The sequence below is a fragment of the Microcaecilia unicolor genome, chromosome 9 (genome assembly GCF_901765095.1).
Source record: "Microcaecilia unicolor chromosome 9, aMicUni1.1, whole genome shotgun sequence".
Classification (NCBI taxonomy): domain Eukaryota; kingdom Metazoa; phylum Chordata; class Amphibia; order Gymnophiona; family Siphonopidae; genus Microcaecilia; species Microcaecilia unicolor.
This window is the reverse complement of record NC_044039.1, coordinates 105,816,374-105,835,991: the sequence shown is the minus strand read 5'-3', so window position 1 is coordinate 105,835,991 and position 19,618 is coordinate 105,816,374. Positions and strand designations below refer to the sequence as shown.

Sequence of the window (19,618 nt, the reverse complement as noted above, 5' to 3'; positions counted from 1 at the left end):
CAAAAGACTTTGCTTCAAGATATACTCACGGTTCAGCTGACTGACAGTCTATAACCTACTCAATCCAGGCTGGCCATTTCTGGAGATCATAGGAAAGAAAGTCACACGATAAAAAAATCCAAAAACTTAATCCAAACGACGGCAGCCGCGTCCTGCCGCGGTCGCCAATTTGATGATTTACACCCTATATGTGTGTAAATAAAGAAACTGACACCTGTTATAAAAAGAATAATCAAAAAATTTTTATTTTTGTCGACTGCCCCCCGTTGGACAGAAGCATCTGGGGAACGCCCAGATGGAAGCAAAATCTATTTTTATCAATAATACAAAGATATTTATATATATATGCTTAGCAGGAATACAGAGATATATTTGCTCAGCTTTGATATTGCTTTGCTTAAGTCACCTATATGCTGCTCTGTTTATATTCACTTTCTTTCACACTGAACCCAATGTGTACGTCATCAACCCTCTCTCTTTGAAGCTTGTTTTCACAATCATTCCTTATCTACAAATGGCTGCAATCAACATTCCATTCTGTTCCCAGCACAAACTTTCTCTGCTTTCCACCAAGCTGCTCCTCAAGGTCTATGACTTAATTACTCCCTTATTGTTTTCACAAGCCTGTGGACTCATATCTCTTTTGCCTTAATGCTTACATTCCACTGACCATAGGAACTTCATACTATTCAACAGTTTCTCATTATATTTCTGTTCATTATTATTAACAACCCGCGACCCTCCCCTCCCCGACACTGGCCCCACCCATCCCCCTACGTGCACGTCGCCCCCCTCCAAAATCACCAACCCCCCTCTGCTACTCTCCCCTCCCCCCCTCTTACTGGGGTCCCGGCGGAAGCAGTGAAGAGCCTCGCGAGTCTGCTGCCTTCTCTTCGCTCTCAGCTCTGACTCTGGCCCCGCCCTCATTTCCTGTTTCTGCAAGGGCAGGACCAGAGTCAGAGCTGAGAGCGAAGAGAAGGGAAGGCAGCAGACTCGTGAGGCTCTTCACTGCTGCCGCCGGGACCCTGGTAAGAGGGGGGGAGGGGAGGGTAGCAGAGGGGGGTTGGCGATTTTGGAGGGGGGGTGATATTCACATAGGGACGTCTCTGCCCGCTCCCACTCTTCAATGCGCGTCTCTCACTGGGATCGTAACCCCCTGCTGATATCAGGCATGCAGGGTTCTACTGCTGGCCAGTGATGTCAGCAGGTGGTTACGATCCCAGTGAGACACTTTAGAACGTTCACATAGCAAATTATTATATTAGATGACATGATAGCATATACATACTTGATCTTGATCTAGCCTTGCAGTTTTCATGGCACAGATTGTAGAAGTCTGCCGGGCACTGGCTTAATTTTCAACTACTGGAGCTGCTGTCAAAGCGTGCTCCAGCCCAATCATATCATAATCAGGACACAGTCTGTAGAAGTCTACCTGAGTTTGTCGCCTAAGCATGGCTAAGGTGAATTGATTACATTCTCTTTCCATATAGGAATCCTTTTTGCTTAACCCATGCATTCTTGAAGTCAGTTACCATTTTTGTCTCTACCACATCCCGCAGGAGGGTATTCCTGATATCCACCACTCTCTCTATGAAAAAGTACTTGCTGACATTACTCCTAAGTTGTCGTCATCCCCCCCAACCCCCACAGTCTAATATGACAACCTAGTCTGCCTAATGGCTAAGCCATTCCTGGCCATAAGTTAAAAAAAATGGCAGTAAAAACTGAATGGACTGATATTCAAAAGAAGTTAATGCATTCACCAACAGTCAGCGAACGTATAGCTTCATTGTCTGTGGATTTGTAGCCCTGAGATAGTATCGTGTGGAAAATGTGTCGGAACAGCCAAATAATATCTGTACAGGAAAGGGGTGAAATTAGGACAAGGCAAAATTATCCTATTCAGCCACTCTCCTATATGTTTAGTTTAAACCTGCTGATTAACAGGCCTAACTAACATGTGAAGGGCAGTTCCATAACCTAGATGCCCACATTTACGTGTGCAATGCGCGTGTAGATATTCCTCTATTCAGGAAATCTTGACTGCCCCAACTTGATATTTCGTCCTTTAGATTGTAAGCTCCTTCGAGCAGGGACTGTCCTTCTTTGTTAAACTGTACAGCGCTGCGTAAGCCTAGTAGCGCTCTAGAAATGTTAAGTAGTAGTAGTAGTAGTACTATACTAGCACATATCTAAGTGCTGTTCTGCAAATACCTGCTTAACATACATAGTGTGTATTTGTGAGGGGGAGCATGGGTGGGGCTTTCACTTACACATGTAACTTAAAAACTACATGAGGTTGCAACATATCCCTGCCACATTTCAGCATGTCTGTTACCATTCTGTTCAGCATTCACTTACACCATTTCTGTGAAAGCACCTACATGTTAGGCGCGCTGATAACGGGTTATACTAGTATTCTCTAATAGAACCTAGGCACCTAGCAGAGGTTTTCAACCCAGCCAGTCGGGGTTTTCAGCAAATCAGTTGCTCAAAAAAACATAGACAATGTTCTCTTGGAACAGAGGATCAGAGCATCAAAGCGTCGTATGGACCAAACAGCCATAAAAACGCTCTATATTTTTATGATGGTTTGGTCCGTACTGATTTGCAGAATTGACCCCTGAGGCAGGCATTGTGGGGGGGGGGGGGGGGGGTTTAAGTCATTGTTTTACGCCCAGCGGCTTACCAAGGGCGGGGTGGTCCACCCCGGGTGCACGCTGCTGGAGGAGTGCAGAGAGCAGCCACGTGCCTGTCGGCTCCACTGGTTCCCTGCTCCCTCTGCCCTGGAACAGGTTACTTCCTGTTCCGGGGCAGAGGGAGCCAGCAGAGCCAAGAGCTGCGTGGCTGCTCCCAGCAGCTAAGAATGCACCGGGGGGGGGGGGGGTGCATCGGCGATCCGCCCCAGGTGGCAACCGACCTAGGATCGTCACTGTTTACGCCAAAACACGGCCCGTGTTGGGAGTGGAGGAGTGGCCTAGTGGTTAGGGTGGTGGACTCTGGTCCTGGGGAACTGAGGAACTGAGTTTGATTCCCACTTCAGGCACAGGCAGCTCCTTGTGACTCTGGGCAAGTAACTTAACCCTCCATTGCCCCAATGTAAGCCACATTGAGCCTGCCATGAGTGGGAAAGCGCGGGGTACAAATGTAACAAAAAAAAAAGTCATGAATAAAATTCAATTGTACAAATCTTGAAAGCCCTTTGTGCTGTTTTTTTTTTTTTAACTGTTTGTGCTGTGTGCTCTGATCCTCTCCATTGTATGCTATTTATTAAATCTTGCCATTAGTGCACTCTTCATCATAGATGCCATTAACCTTAAGAAACCCAACCGCATTTGTGCAAATAGTTACCTGCTTCAGGGTAGTTTCAACATATTCACCAAGGATCTCACTGAAGCGATTCCTTTCTTTTCTATCTTGTGTTACTGCTCACAGATTTGATCGAGTGAGTGCTCTGCTATTTAATCAACACTGGCTATGAGTCCACTATAGATACAAGTTCAAAATTTTATTGTTGATTCATTGAGTTCTTTTTCACCGGCTCCCCCAATTATTTAGCTGGCTTGCCCATTCCCTACATGTCTTTGCACTCTCTCTGTGTTCCTCGTATCTTACCATACTGATTTTTTACTTCACCTTCAAGGATTTGTCTTGAAGTTATATGCCACTTGTCTTCTGCATATTTGACCCCTTTCCTGTGGAATATGATCCCTATTGAGCTCAGAACACAGACTTCTTATCTCAGGATTGAATCGGGGGTTAAGACTTGGTATTTTGCCCAGGTATTTAATTTAGAGCAGATACCCGCTCACTTCTTTTTGTGGGGTCTGTCAACCAGGGTGGGCCAAGGAGCTGCTTGGTTCTCTGTAACTCTGGAGTAATTCTGTTTACCTTTTCCTTTTTTTATTCTTTGCTCATCCTCCTTCCCAGTTTTTATTCTCAACATGTTTTATTCTTGTGGTGTTTTATAGTTTGGTTTTGGTTTGTTTTTTTGTTTTGCTTCTTACACCACCTTGCTGTGTTATCAAAGGGGCAGTTAATCAAATCTAAGTAAATATAAACAGATATAAAGCCTAGAGCAGACAGTTTTGTTTGTTGAAATGCCAGCATCTGGGTTGTTCTTTATGAGGACTGTACTTGTGGTGACTTGAAGAGCTTGGGTTATTGAGGTTTATTCAGAGTATGGAAAAGTGACGGACAGTGCATTAATCACAAGGTTTAATGGTTTTCTGTCTTCAATCTATTTTTATTTATAAAAATGTTTCTGATGAATGAATAATATTTGGACTTAATTGGGAACATTAGATATGATGATACTTGTGTTAGTTCTGGTGTCTACTTACTGCAAATTAACACTTATCATATAATACCTCTCACACTATTTTCTATTTTCATAATGGAGCTTATAAATTTATTTTTAATAAGCTTGGTTGTTGACATAATAGGCTATTTGCTTAAGATTATAGATGCTTACTCTGGTTTACATATCTTATATATAGACTGCCAGGGCTGTGGCTAGGGTCTCTGGTGCCCCCCTGCAGACTATCAGTTGGCGCCCCCCCCCCCCCTCCCCCCACACACACACACATAATCAGGCACTCTATTATCATTTCAGTCAACTTATATCAAACAACAATTCGCTCATTCAATTATTACACACACGGAGCTCACAGCGGCATGTCTCTCTTGGCCAAACCCAGTTGCTCTCACTCTGTTCCCGGGCAGATTTCTAGCAGGAGCTGATCATCCAATCAGAGAGCTCTATTTGAATGCAGATTAACATACAGACACTCTAATGGGAATTTTTAGTCAAAAACACTAGATAAACCCTTCATTTTTGGATCAAACTTCACATTTTTGATCAGAGCCATGCCCAAACATATTAAGGCTGTAAACATTTCCATCAATGTTTACCCATAAATATGCAAATGAGAACCTCCCAAAAACGGACTAATTTGCATATGATTTAAACAAATCTGAGCATATGACAACCAGGTACAGCCTCCCAGCACCTGAATTCTGCAATTAGATTTAATGCAAATACTTTTAAAATTTATTTTTAGCACTTTTAAAATTTCAGGTGTCAGTGCAGGTCTCCTTGGTATGAATTGCTCATGTGCAGGAATTCATCCTAGTTAAATATCTCCAATTTCTACAACTGGTTACATATATAAAAACAAACATTAAAAAAAGCAATCAGATTTTCACTTACCAGCTCTCAGCTAAACTTCCTCTTTGAAAATGAAACTACGGTTGAAATCATCAGCCAATGAAATGACTTTTAATTGTAGCTATCCCAGAGTACCTGATAAATTATGCACACAACATTGCAGTCATGCCCTGTGTACATGATGCTCAGAAAAAAAACAAAAACTTTGAATCACTTACAGATTTTAACAATTACACTATTTATTTTTTATTTCTCCCCAGTCTCACTTGCACACCTCCCTCCAAACCTGTTCTCTTTAATTTGAATGTTGTTCAAGCTCACCCTGACTGATAAGTTCTTCCCACACCAAAGGCATATATAGCACTGGTTGTATTCTTTCAAGCAACTTGCAGAGCCTGCCTGCCAGTGAATACTGCTGCGCTGCTTTCACTTACGGTGAAAAGGGGAGGGCAGGGGAGACAGGAGAATCAGAACTTCAGGTAAATGATTTTGCAAGTGAGCGGAATGGGCGCCCTTGAAGGCAGGCGACCCCTGCTGTGCTTACCGCGCTTACCGTGTCGGCACGGCCCTAAGTGTACATTACATGCAGTGTAAATCCAGTTCAATAGTGTTACTATAGAAATAGCAGATTAGTCACAGAATATGCCATTCTGTCTTCCTGTACGTCGAGCTTTTACTGTGGAGTAGCCAGGGGATCCAGGTTTGATTCCCACTGTGGTTCCTTGTGACCCTAGGCAAGTCACTTAACCCTCATTGCCCCAAGTAGAAAAACTTAGATTGTGAGTCCACTATGGACATTGAAAGTACCTGTATATATATATATGTAAACTGCTTTGGATGTACCACAGAAAGTGGTATATCAGATGCATTACCCATACCCATAGTTTTTTAATCTGCTGTTTGTAGGAATCAGTGTGGAATTCCTGTGCTGTCCCCGTCCAGATGCTCCATTGGAAAGCATTACTGCATGTCTCTATGCCCTGCAGGCGCTCCTCGATGTCCCTTGGCCTAGATCAAAAATAGGTGGAGACCAGGTAAAATAGGCCATCAGAAATACACACCATGAGCTTTGAGCTTTAGGTTTAAAAATGTTAAAGAGAAACGTGTACAGAAATACTGTGGAAGAATGTTAGTAGTTTGTTGTATAGGCTTTTGAGGACTGTCAGCTCATTTGATTTTCTGAAGCTTTGGGCCTTCTGTGTAGATGTCATTTCAGCCAGGAGATTAGTGCTGGCCTAGTCCACTACTGATGATGTCCTACCTATATGGTTTATATTTAACTGAAAATAAATCAAAATTACAGCTATAAAAGCTACATTTGAAAAGTGCTGTAATAGTATGCTTTGGTCTTGTCACTTAACTTGAGGTTGATAATTTCTCTGAAGGCAAGCAGTTCACCATAGTCATACATATATAGGTGAGATATCATCTAATAATGCCAATAAGGAATAGGTTTTCAGAGATTTTTAGGAAAATGTTGAAGATCCCTTGAAGAATGCATGACAGTACCTCGGCCCTATGCTCTCACAGCTTGCCTTCGTTCCCTATTTTATTTATTTATTTTTAATACTTTTAAGCAGCTATCATAAAAACATACATATTAAAAACCAATACACAAATATCAGACAAAAAATAACTGCCGTATACATTTTCCATCACAATGCTGTCATATACTCTTTCCGTTAATACAGTCCTTTTCAAGCCAAAAAGGCCTGCACAAAAAAACTGTGTATTTAACATTTTCTTAAATTGTAAGATACTAGCAGTCAAGCGAAGCTGACCAGGAGGCTCATTTTCAAAGCACTTAGCCTCCCAAAGTTCCATAGAAACCTATGGAACTTAGCCTCCCAAAGTGCTTTGAAAATATGCCTCTAAGTAACGCATTCCACATAAGTGGTCCAGCAATTGAAAATGGAGAGCAACAGATATGTATTCGGTACACTTTATGAAACTTGGAAAAACAAGTGCTCATGTTTTCCCTCTCTATCCTGTCTGTGACTCTGACATCAAGATGATGTCCCAGGCAGAACTAGAGGGTGAACAAAAGGCTTGGTGTGAGGTGTCCAGGTTTCACAAGCAGAAGAAGAGAACCCCTGGAGAGGAAAGAAGTGTGCCGGTGGTACTCACCAAAACCAAATGGCCAGTGAAATGAAGCACCAGAGAAAAAAAGGAAAATGCCAATGGGGATCCCCAGGTTTCATCAGTTGAAAATCCAGATGAGCATAACATCCTATGCTAAGTAGCGATTCAACTGCCACAGTTTCTGCCCTCCAGCTGCCAACTGCACTGCCTGCTGGGCACTCGGCAGCATACTTGAGGGGGAGAAATCATGGTGAGTGAATAGACGGAGTGTAATGGGAGGTAACCAAATGTCAAAGGGGAAGTGAGAGAGAATATAGGACTGGGATGAAGAGGGCAGAGGTTGAGGGGTGTAGTAAGGAATATGGCAAATGAGTGGGTGGGAGAGTGTGAAATGGATTTACATTTTGGTGTACCCTAGGAAAACAATGGCACTGGGCCTTTACCTAAATATAAAGATATTTTAAACCCCCCACAACTGTCTGAACACCAGTACATTTAGCCTGTTCTCCATCCCTGGCATAATCTCATCATAAATACCACCCCACCCCACCCCTGTTCCCCATAATATAATCGTATCCTCCCCCTCAACATAATTGCATTATCCTCTCCCCCTCCACCCTGTTTTGACATAAATTCCTTCATGACCCCCACCTGATCACCCTTCAGCTAGTGGGAGTCTGTGAGCAGTACTTCTTACTTTCTGCTTCCTGTTCCTCTTCTGCTTTCCTGTTCAGTTAGACCACATAGGACTGGTTAGGTCTTTAAGACCATGGGGCCCTACAAGGTTAAACCAGCAGCAAGGCCAGAAGCATTGTTTTCCAACTCATCCTGTAGGCCAGAGGACAATGTCCAGAGGGTGGGAAAGATAGACAGTAAGACTTCTGTAGCTGGTGACTCAGGCCCACCCTTGCTCCTCTTTCAGCCACTGCCAACTTAACCTGAACAAAAATCTATTTTGGGAACTGCTGAATTAGCAAATCTAACAGGGATCCTCAGCAGCCATTTTGAAAAGCACGGCAGCAGGCAGGAAAGAGTGGGGATCTTTCCTGCCCCCGAAGAGGCCACTAGACCACCAGGGTCCTTCAAGGTAGGACAGGGGAGGGTGCACTATTGTGCGGGTGTGAGGAGGGGCAGCAAAGGCCCCAATGACCCTTATTGCTGTCATGCTCCTCCTCACCTCACTCCGCTCTGTTCCATCAGGGCCCGCTCCCGCGTTCCCCGCCTCCTCTTCTCCTCGCTAGGCCACGCCCACAGCTGGGAGCGTCGGCGTCTGGGCTGGCCCGGCGCTTCGGGCGGGTCTGGCCGTCGGGAGTGGAGCACCGGCCATCTTAGCTGAGCCAGCGCTCCAAGGGTTTCCCCGGGTCTTTTCTTCGGGGTATGGGGTTCGCACCCGGGATCCCTGATGCTGTGTGACCGCGGTCGGCCAGCCTGCACAGTCCCGGAGCATGGCTGTGTGTTTGCCCCGCCTCCTGCCTTAACAGGATTGGAGTTCGCTGCCAGACTCCACCCCCTCCGGCCAGTCATCCAATGGAGGGCTTTCTGTCCCAGCAGATTCTGTGGCTCCCCTTACTTCTCTGCTTCGGCTTCTACTTCGGTAGGTTTGCTGTGTGCTCTGGTGTGTTTCTCTACTATCTTCGTTGCTGACTACCTCGGTGCTGACCATTGCCTGAAACCGGATACTCTTTGCTTGCTGCCTGTCTCTGAATACTGCCTGAACCCGGATACTCTCTGCTTGCTGCCTGTCTCTGAATACTGCCTGAACCCGGATACTCTCTGCTTGCTGCCTGTCTCTGAATACTGCCTGAACCCGGATGCTCTCTGCTTGCTGCCTGTCTCTGAATACTGACTGAATCCGGATGCTCTTTGCTTGCTGCCTGTCTCTGAATACTGACTGAATCCGGATGCTCTCTGCTTGCTGCCTGTCTCTGAATACTGACTGAACCCGGATGCTCTCTGCTTGCTGCCTGTCTCTGACTACTGCCTGAACCTGGATCCTCTCTGCTTGCTTGCTGCCTGTCTTTGAATACTGACTGAACCCGGATACTCTCTGCTTGCTGCCTGTCTCTGAATACTGCCTGAACCCGGATACTCTCTGCTTGCTGCCTGTCTCTGACTACTGTCTGAACTCAGAATACTCTCTGCCTGCTGCCTTCTGACCCCTGCCTGCGTCCGGAAGTCCTGTCGGCCGCCCGCACCTGGGGTCTCAACCCTTGGGGAACGGCGGTCATCACTGCAGAGCGCAGGGGCCCAATGACCCTTACTGCCCAGGGGCCCAGAGCACTGTCAGTCCACCCCTCTGTTTTGATCACTGTTGCCAAGTGGCCCAATTCTTTGAGCTTTTAAACATCATTCTAATACAGTTGATGAAAACAATCTTTGAGCTTTTAAACTCTAGCATACATAGTGCCTTACCTGGAAAGTTGTGTTTTCTTAAATAGAAGTCACGTCAGCTTGCATGGTCAGAGAACTTCAGGTCAGGTCCTAGCAATTTATCCATCTTCTACTAAGCTTCACTTCAGCAGGGTAGTACAAAGCACACACCATGCGTTTCTACCTTAAGGCCATGACAAATTTCTGCTTTAAACAGTTGGTCATTGTCCTAACATTTTTCCAAGGCCACACTTCAACAAAGGTGAACGTGTCCTGCACATTTTGGATTGCAAAAAAGCTATTACCTTATTACCACAACCGACCGATCAGCGGGCTGAGCATGAGAAGAAGCAGTAGCTCTGTCCTCCATGCTGGATGGAGCAGACAAAATGGCCGCTGCTCCCACCAAAACCAGAGCGTGCACAGAATCAGGCCTCCGAGCCAACTGAGCTGGGACACCCGTCGCAACGGGAGCTACTGGGACCGAAGGAGGAGCTGCCGCCCCCGAATCCTCAAGTGCTGTGCAAAACGTACATGCGCCGGAGGCTCCAACCCCCCTGATGCTGACAGACTACACACTGGCATAACTTCTCGGCCATGGCGCAGTCCTGCCTTTTTTTTTAAACCAAGCAAACCTTAGCCACCGACACAATAAACGAGAAAAATATAGTGAAAAGGCGCGGTTCGAGAGAGCTGCTCTGCAGTTTGCAACTGGGTTTTTTTTTTTAAACTCAGCTGCCTTCTCCCTAAGCTGAACTGCTCTCCCGCCGGAGAGAGAGAGCCCTCCCCAGCCCACAGTACGAAAGCAACTGCTGGGGGAATATAGGAGGAAAGTTGAGGGAGGGACCTTGTTACTCCGGGTGTGACCCCCCACGGCTGACTAGAGTGTGCACTGCATTCAGTCACCAAATGCCAAATTACTCCGGGCACAGAAGGGAAAGCAGAAGAAAATCCTCTCCTATTTATTTTATTTTTAAATCAAGTCAGAAAGATAAGTAAAGAGAAAAAGTCCCAGAAGAGACTAAAGCGCTCTTACCTTCTTCCACCTGCTGGATACTGAGAATACTGAGTCTAGGGCTAGGTGGCCAGGGCTCTTATTGGCTCTCTAGAGTCAGAGTTCTCAGTCTTCACCTGCTGGAAGGAGTGCATAACCAATTAGTCAATTCCTGGACCGGCCCGGAGGGACTAAAGGAAAGCAAAATAGCAGGTATCTAATTTCTCCTTACCTTTTTATGTGGAGTGGATGAACAACTTGAAAGACCCAACATGTTTGTGTTTCTTTATTGCCCCAATAAGCTTGGTTACTGCATCAAAGAGAACATTATATAACATTGTATAAAATTGCTTATCCTTCATTTACACTCAAGCAGGTTTGACCTTGGTGGACATTTGAAAGCCCATAATGTCAGGACCATATCTGCATTGGTGGCCCATCTAAGGTCAACTTCTAATGAACAGTTTTGTAAAGCCTCTGTGTTGAATTCAGTCCACGTATTAACATCCAGTCAATGTTTAGATGTACTCCTGTTAAAAAAAAAATTGGAGGATTGATGGTTTTCCCCTTTTTGTTAGACAACAACCCTTAAATAGGAAGTCCCATGTTTCTAACTATGGTGAACTGCTTGCCTTAATTAAAAGCAAAGTTGCTTACTTCTCACAATTGTTCTCTGAAGGCTGCAGTTCACCAGTCACACAAAACTTCCCTTCTTCTCCAGGGGAGTTGAGCTTATTAGGTTAAGTACAGAATTGAAGGCACACCATGCAAGCATAGGGACATGGAAACTGCTACACATAGCCAGAAGGACCTTGAAGCTTTTCATTAAAACCTAAGGAAATGTGTTCCTCGTTGGCACTGTCAGATGACACCACCCATGTGTGTGAAGAAGAACCCTTGTTATGAGTCGGCAACTTTGCTACATTTTATACCAAAAGAGGAAGCACTGACTCTTGTATTTATTCAGACATTTTTGCAAGCAGTTTGGTGTAGAGATTTTGAACAGTGGATATCACTTGGTTTCAAAACAATGCTTTATCCTTTCTAACCTGATGGAATGTTGGAAAAAATATAGATAAATGCCCTCATTCTATATTCTCAAGTGCACAATTTTACACTTAGCCTACAAAATTGCATGCACAGGTCATAGAATAGTGCCAGTTATGTGTGTCAGTTAATTGATAAATTGGGCTGTACCAATAATTGTCTATATTTACAGTTAATTGATGCTAATTGCCACAAATTTGCAGTGACACACATGACTGCACTTAGTTGTAATTCCATAACCTTAGCATGTGAATCCTTTAATGCTTAACTGCTAGAGGGGGGTGGTTGTGGGAGAACATAAGAATAGCCATACTGGGTCAGACCAATGGTCTCTAGCCTAGTATCCTGCTTCCAACACTGGCCAAGCCAGGTTACAAGTACCTGGCAGAAACCCAAATAGTAGCAACATTCCATGCTACCAATCCCAGGGCAAGCCGTGGTTTCCGTCATGTCTAGCTCAGTAACAGACTGTGGACTTTTCCTCCAGGAACTTGTCCAAACCTTTTTTAAACCCAGATATGCTAACCGCTATTACCACATCCTCCAGCAGCAAGTTCCAGAGCTTAACTATTCTTTGAGTGAAAAAATATGTTCTCCTATTTGTTTTTAAAGTATTTACATGCAGTTTAATTGAGTGTCCCCTGGTCTTTGTATTTTTTGAAAGAGTGAAAGATCAATTCACTTCTACCCTTTCTACGCCACTCAAGATTTGATAGGCCTCAATCATATCCCTCCTCGGCCATCTCTTTTCCAAGCTGAAAAGCCCTAACCTCTTTAGCCTTCCCGCACATGGGAGCAGTTCCATCCCCTCTGTCAGTTTGGTTGCTCTTCTTTGAAACTTTTCTAATTCTGCTATATATTTGTTGATATATGGCAACCAGAATTGAACACAATACTCAAGGTGAAGTCGCACCATGGAGCAATACAGAGGCATTATAATATTTTTGGTCTTATTTTGCATCCACCTCCTAATAATTCCTAGTATCCTGTTTGCATTTTTACTGCCACCACTCACTGGACAGAAGATTTCACCATATTGTCTACAATGACATATAGGTCTTTTTCTTGAGTGCTGACTCCTAAAGTGGACCCTAGCATCAGATAACTATAATTTGGATTATTCTTCCCAATTTGAATGGCAGTGGCATAGTTATGGGGGCCACGGGGGCCTGGGCTCCCCCCCAAATTGGCTCTGGGGCCCCCGGTTTGGCTGGCGGGGGTCCCCAACCCCTGCTAGCTGAAGCGTTTATCTGTCCCGTGCTGGTCTCGCACTTGCCTCCTCTCCTGTTTCCAGTCGTGCTGTGCATGCTCTCATTTTAATGAAACTGAGCGTGCGCGTGCAGTGCATGGCGCGCTGAAAACAGGAGAGGAAGCAAGTGCGAGACCAGCATGGGACAAATAAACGCTTCAGCTGGCGGGGGTTGGGAACCTCCACCAGCAAAGATACCTTGCAGTTGGGGGGGGGGGTGCGGCGGTGGCAGCGGGGGGGATCGGAAGCGGAGCATGGGTGGATCATGGGCGTGCCCAGCACTTAGTGTGCTAAGGTTATAGAATACTGTCAGTTACACATTTAAATGCAAGCATTTGCACCATCCTTTGACATGCCTTAAGTGGTTGCACCTAAAGTTAGGCGCATAAATGTGAACTTACGCTAGTAGTCTACAAAGACGTGGAATTGCCATTATAGAATTCAGACTTAGTGCACATACTTTATGTCCCTAATTTTAGGCAACCTGTACAACCCAAAGAGGGTAATTCTTTTTTTTTTTTTTTTTTTTTTTTTTTTTTAGTTTTCAAATCTTTATTGCAAATATATGGCTAATACATTGCAAAGAAATTAACTGAAAACTCCGAATATGTATAGGCAATAATCAACTGCTCAACAAAATCCCAAAATTCCCACACCTCCCCCCCCCCCCCCACACCAAATATTGTCCCATGGGGGTCTTCTCCAAAGGTCTTTGTCACTGCTCCTGGTGATCAACGTAAAACGCACAGTCAGGAGATACCCAAGTGTGAGTCAGGTTACCACATTAGCTCTCCATACTTGATAGCAATCCCAGGTTTGGTGGAATGGCGTAAGATGTCCACATTTTATGGCTGTCAATTCATTCAGACATCAAGTAAAAATACCAAAGGGGGTAATTCTATATGGAGCTGCTTATTTGTAGATGGCAAGAAGGCATGTAAACGGTGGTCTTTTAATCATGGTGCTGTACCACAAGTTAAGTCCTCACCCATTCCTCTCTTGTCAGTTGATATAGGAATTAGCACACTAAAAGGTCCATTTATATAGAATGCAGAGTTTGGAATTCAGATGTCCAGGTCAAGATGTGCTGAATTGTGGTGATATTTTACAAAGGCTCTGCCAAATGCAGCACGTGTATATGCCGACACGCATAGGGGGAGCATGTAAAAAAATATAAGTGGCACATACCCGGCAGCTTCCACATGGAAGTAGCAATTATGCAACTTCCACACATAAGTAGCACTACTTCTATGTATAGCTGCCTCATTTTAGAAACCTAGATGTGTAAGTGCCACCAATTAAGTAGCAAGGCTGTAATTTTTAGTTTTCTGCTTTTTCAAGGCAGAAATAAACAATTGGGGATTAAGGAGAATTACTTGTTTAATCTCTCAGATACTGTAGCGGTAGAGCCCTGGCCAAATCTTTCAATACTTTTCATATCTGCAGTGAAGAATAATGTGATGCTTTTCCCCACACATTGCAGGATTTGACCGTAGAACTGCTGAATGTTCTTCATCGTCTCATTCTGACCAGGGAATCTCCAGATATTCAGCTTGCCGCTTTGGAAGTGGGGAGACAAATTCTCTGTGCAGTTCAAGAACATGTGAAGGAAAAAAGGAGAAGTGCAGAGGGTAAACTCTCAGAATCTCATGTGAACAATGTGGAAGTAATTCTCGATGGAGCTGCCAAAAGTTATATACAGACAACAAAGAAGAGAGGAAAAGAAGATGAAGACTTCCAAAGTTTTGAACATCTTGGACCTTTAATATCGTCACAGATTCAACCCATCTAGGACCTGACACTGCCTCAGGGGTCAACAACCCTTATAAAAACAATATAAGAACATATGTAAAAACAGAAATAAATGTCCATACGTTGAATATACTAATAAGAGTCCTAACGAAAACATAACACCCAAAAAAAGTAAATACAGAACAGTGCATTCAGATGAATTTATATATTTGATATCATACAAATACATTTGGTGATATTAGCAAATGTCAAAATATATCACTATCTGTTATTGACAGCAAAAACCAAAATGTAATTGTAAAAGAGAAACATAAAAAGGAACATAAATAAAAATAATGCAGTAATGCAATATTTTTATTACTGCATTATTTTTATTTATTTGTTTATCTTTTTACAATTACATTTATTTCAGTTTTTACATGTGTTCTTATATTATTTTTAAAAGGTATGTTGAGCCCCTGAGGCAGGTTTACACGCCAAAACACAGCCGTGTCGTGTCCTAGATGGGTTGAATCTGTGACTATATTAAAGGTCCTAGATGTTCAAAACTTTGGAAGTCCTCGTGTTCTTCACCTCACTTCTTTGTTGTCCATCTACATATCCGTGAGATCTTGGATTGTCTCCTTCTTTGTGTTTCTTCTCATTTCTGAACATAGTGGAGGAGTGGAGTGGCCTAGTGCTTAGAGCACCGGTCTTGCAATCCAGAGGTGGCCGGTTCAAATCCCACTGCTGCTCCTTGTGATCTTAGGCAAGTCACTTAACCCTCCATTGCCTCAGGTACAAACTTAGATTGTGAGCCCTCCTGGGACGGAGAAATATCCAGTGTACCTGAATGTAACTCACCTTGAGCTACTACTGAAAAAGGTGCGATCAAAATCAAAATAAATACATAAATATACATACATAAATGACCATTTTCCAGTTTAGACACTATTCTGTAAGTACGTGCATAACATCAATTGCGTGTAGTTTGCTGGTGGGCAGGGTTCTGGTAGAGCTAGGGTAGGGCATACATTTGCGCACATAGATTATGGGTTATGACCCCAAATGGGGTCATGCATGCTACGTTTGGGGTTGTAACCTGGCCTGGAAGTACATAGGAATGTTATTACTTTGGTGGGATCGTGGCCACTGTTCCCTCTAAGCTCCACCTACAGTTCTGCCAGTTGAAGGTGCTGTTTCACTATCTTGTTTTCAGTAGTGAGGGACAGGCAAGCTCCGCAGGACTCCAGGGAACCTGCCTGTCCCTAGCAATTGAAAACACAATATTGAAGCACCACCCCCCACCGGCAGCAATGCAGTTGGAGGATTCTCGCTCAGCTTAGAGGAAACAATGGTCGTGGCCCAAGAAAAATTAGTAAGTGTTGTTATAATCTATGCATGTACTCTCACACTCTAGGTTCAAGTATTTACACCAGCTCCATGGCTAGTGTAAGTGATCTCACCTACAATATAGGCGTGTATTTGATCTGTTACACTAGTATTCTATGAAGAAACATAAGCACCTATCTTTCTTTATAGAATAGGCTACAAATAGGCATGTTGTTGGCACCTAATGAATGCACTATTCTAAAATTACCCTCTATGCCCTGAATTCTGCAAAAGGTCGCTACAAATTGCATGCACAAATTTGGGCACACGCCCAATTTGCATGTTCAATTCAACTGAATAACAAGCTAATTAGCACTGATAATTGACTTGTTGACAAGCAATTGGCACTAATTAGTTTAAGTTAAAATATTTGCTTGTAAATTTAAATGCGGGATCCACACCTACAATTTACAAGCAAGTTCAAAAAGGGGACACGGAAATGGGAGAGTTATGGGCAGAATGGGGGCATTCCTAAAATTTATGTGGGTAGTTATAGAATAATTGGGATATGTGCCTAATTTAGGTTTGAAGATTTGAACCACATTTCGGTGGGTGCAAATGGCCGCTCCTAATGTTAGGCATGATTCCCGGGTGTAAGCGCTATTCTATAAACCGTTCCTAACTTTAAGCACAGTTTGTCGATGATTTTTTGGGCATCATATATAGAATTCACCTCTATATGCCTAGGGGAGGACTGACTTCTACCACATACACTTAATGCATCAGTCTTGTAAATAGTGCAGTGCATCAAAATGTAATTTGGCACAGCTATTATTGACTATGGGGATAGGAGAGCAGTCGATGGAAGCCAGTTAAACTGCAGAGGTAAATCATGATCTGATATGGGATAATTTTAGAAACCAGAGGATATGTCTATATAAGGTGGCTAGTGCCTTTTCAGCATGATTTATTAGTCTAAGCAAGTTACTCTTATTTTCCTAATGTTTTCTTTGTAAAATGAGCATCTGCTTGGAAAATATTTGTAATAAGACTTTCATATCTTCAGTGGATGATGGTGCTGAAGAGAAAGAGACTTTGCCAGAGTTTGGAGAAGGAAGAGACACTGGTGGGCTGGTCCCAGGAAAGTCACTGGTCTTTGCTGCTCTTGAACTCTGCCTCTGTATCCTTGTGAGGCAGCTCCCACAACTTAACCCCAAACTTTCTGGTAGCCCTGGGTGTAAACCTGGAAAACCCCAGGCATTGTCAGAAGATGGAAGTCAGCTGGTGTCAGCAGCGTTGGTTATACTTGCCGATCTTCCTTCCATCTGTTCTCCAGAAGGTAGGATTTTCAGCCCTCATAATTTTGACAGCTAGTTTGAACTGTTCTAAGTTGAGTATTCATCTTACAAAAATAAACTTGGGGTGAGCTGGTGTAACTTCAGATGAGATTTTCTGGTATAGTGTGAATGGAGGGCCTTAGCCAAGGATGATCCCAGGATTAGAGAGGGTTTTTAAGGTCTCGCTTGGGTTTGATTCATTCTGCTACAGCAGCAAGGTTACAATGTTTCTGAAACTTTGGCCATTTTGAGGACAATTTCAGCCATCTGAAAATTACCTTCTCTCAATGCAACACTTGAACTTTTAGCAAAAATTGAGAGGAGTTTGCAATTTTTGTTCTATGTGAATTGTTTGGGTTTTTTTCATGAAAAAAGAACTTTCTGGAAAAGCAGGTGCAAATATCTAAGGGTACTCTGCACCTGTGGCAAATTTCAAAGCATGTGTTTACACTTTGAAAATTGTTGGAAAGACCATAGGTTAGAAGGACCTGTGGACTTTGCCATGGGACGGACAGTTTGAAAACAATGCCCTTTAGGGATGTGCATTCACTTGAAATAAAATGGGAAATGTCAACGACATAACACTTGCCGTTTCACGTTATTTTTAACCCAAAATGACACAGGTTACAAAAAAAATTCTGTGACAACAGTGGTGCACACTGTTGCTCTGTGTTCCCTATTGCTCTGTAGTGCACTGTTTGAGCAATAGGGCATGCTATTCATGACATTACCCCCAAAACAAACAAAACATCTGAATAAAATGAAAAATTAACTAAGCAGCTAACAAAATATCACGTACATAATCCAAAAACAGAGTAATACATTAAAAACAACAAAACTCCTTTCAATCTATCTCCAGTAGGGGGATTAATCTCTATACCTGACTGAAACATAAATATTGCCCTCAATTCTGAAATGCTACACAAAATAAATGTTTCTTAAATTGAATTGTATCAGTCATTAATCTGATCTGTATAGAAAAGGTTTTTTGCCTTGTTTCTTCAAAGTGAATCTTCCTTAAAGCCGGAATAAATAATAAACAAGCATCAGCCAATCTCGAGGACCTAGTCGGTTGATAAATCTTATGAACAGTTCTCAACTAATAGTCAGCTTTAGATTTCAATGCCTTATGAATGAGTAGAAGAATTTTAAAATAAATACTTTTTCTCTCAGTAACCAATGAAAATCCCTCAGTATCAGAGAGGTACGCTGAAAGCGTGATTGTCCGGATATAAGACAGGCTGCTGTTTTCTGGACCACCTGCAATGCCCTAATACTGGACTTTGCTAAACCCAAGTACAGGGCATTGCAGTAGTCCAGACCACTCATGACCAGACTCTGAACAATCAATCTAAAATCTTCCATTGGGATACAACCCTTCATCCTACTTAACATCTTAACCTTAAAAAATTAACTCTGATTTAAAATTCAAATGAACATCTAAAATAACTCCCAAATTGCGGACCTGTTGTGTCAGATGAACTCATTCTCACAGAGTTTAATCCTATCTGGAATCTGTTCCTCACCACAACTATCAAAAAAACATATTTTAAGTCTTATCAACATTTAAAGCCAATTTATTATCGGTTAGCCACTTCACTATTATATTAAAAATCGATTGCAATTGCACAACTGCTTCTTCTATTGATGTTTCAAAGGGAAATGACAGGGACAGGGAAAACTAAACAAAATGAAAATTTTTGCCCCGCACTTCAGGCTTGACCAGGACTACTTTGAGAGCATTAGAACCCCAAGTAAACTTTAAACTGACACCTGTTCCCTAGAAAATGAGTAACGGTTCATGGGTTTGATACACTACCTTTCTGTGGTACAACCAAAGCAGGTTCTATTTATTATATAGTACAATTTGCAAACAATACTCAAGCCTAAAATGTTTTGAATCTTTATGTTGATTTACATCATCTACTATAATAAAACTCACCCTCAACGTTCTGAAGACAACATTCTGAAGTCACTCAGTCACTCCCTGAAGGGTTCGTCAGTTCATGGTGGTGAAGCCACAACACTGACCATGTCTTTCTGCCCCGCCCTCGCATGTCGGACCAATCAGAAAAAACACCCTCAACGTTCTGAAACACAAAGGACCATCACAAAACCGTTCCCAGGCAACGCTAGGCGATGTAAGACGGACCTATCAGAGGAAACTACGTGGCAATAAGGGAGGAGCATTCACCAGCAGAACGGCTCATTATCTGTGCAGCACGGAGAGCACAGAACCACCAGTGGACCGAGAGAAGAATATTCCTGCTGTGGGTATGTGCAAAAATAGACCGGGGGGGGGG

General features: G+C 43.2%; 1 protein-coding gene across 1 annotated transcript in view; it reads left to right on the top strand.

Moving 5' to 3' along the window:
• Window positions 1–19,618, top strand: part of HEATR5A (HEAT repeat containing 5A) — a 275,460-nt gene that overhangs the window by 239,042 nt on the left and 16,800 nt on the right. The window contains exons 30-32 of the mRNA XM_030215480.1: window positions 6,080–6,207; window positions 14,399–14,546; window positions 17,045–17,317. Of these exons, the coding sequence (XP_030071340.1) occupies window positions 6,080–6,207; window positions 14,399–14,546; window positions 17,045–17,317 (549 nt within the window). The remainder of the gene's footprint in view (window positions 1–6,079; window positions 6,208–14,398; window positions 14,547–17,044; window positions 17,318–19,618) is intronic.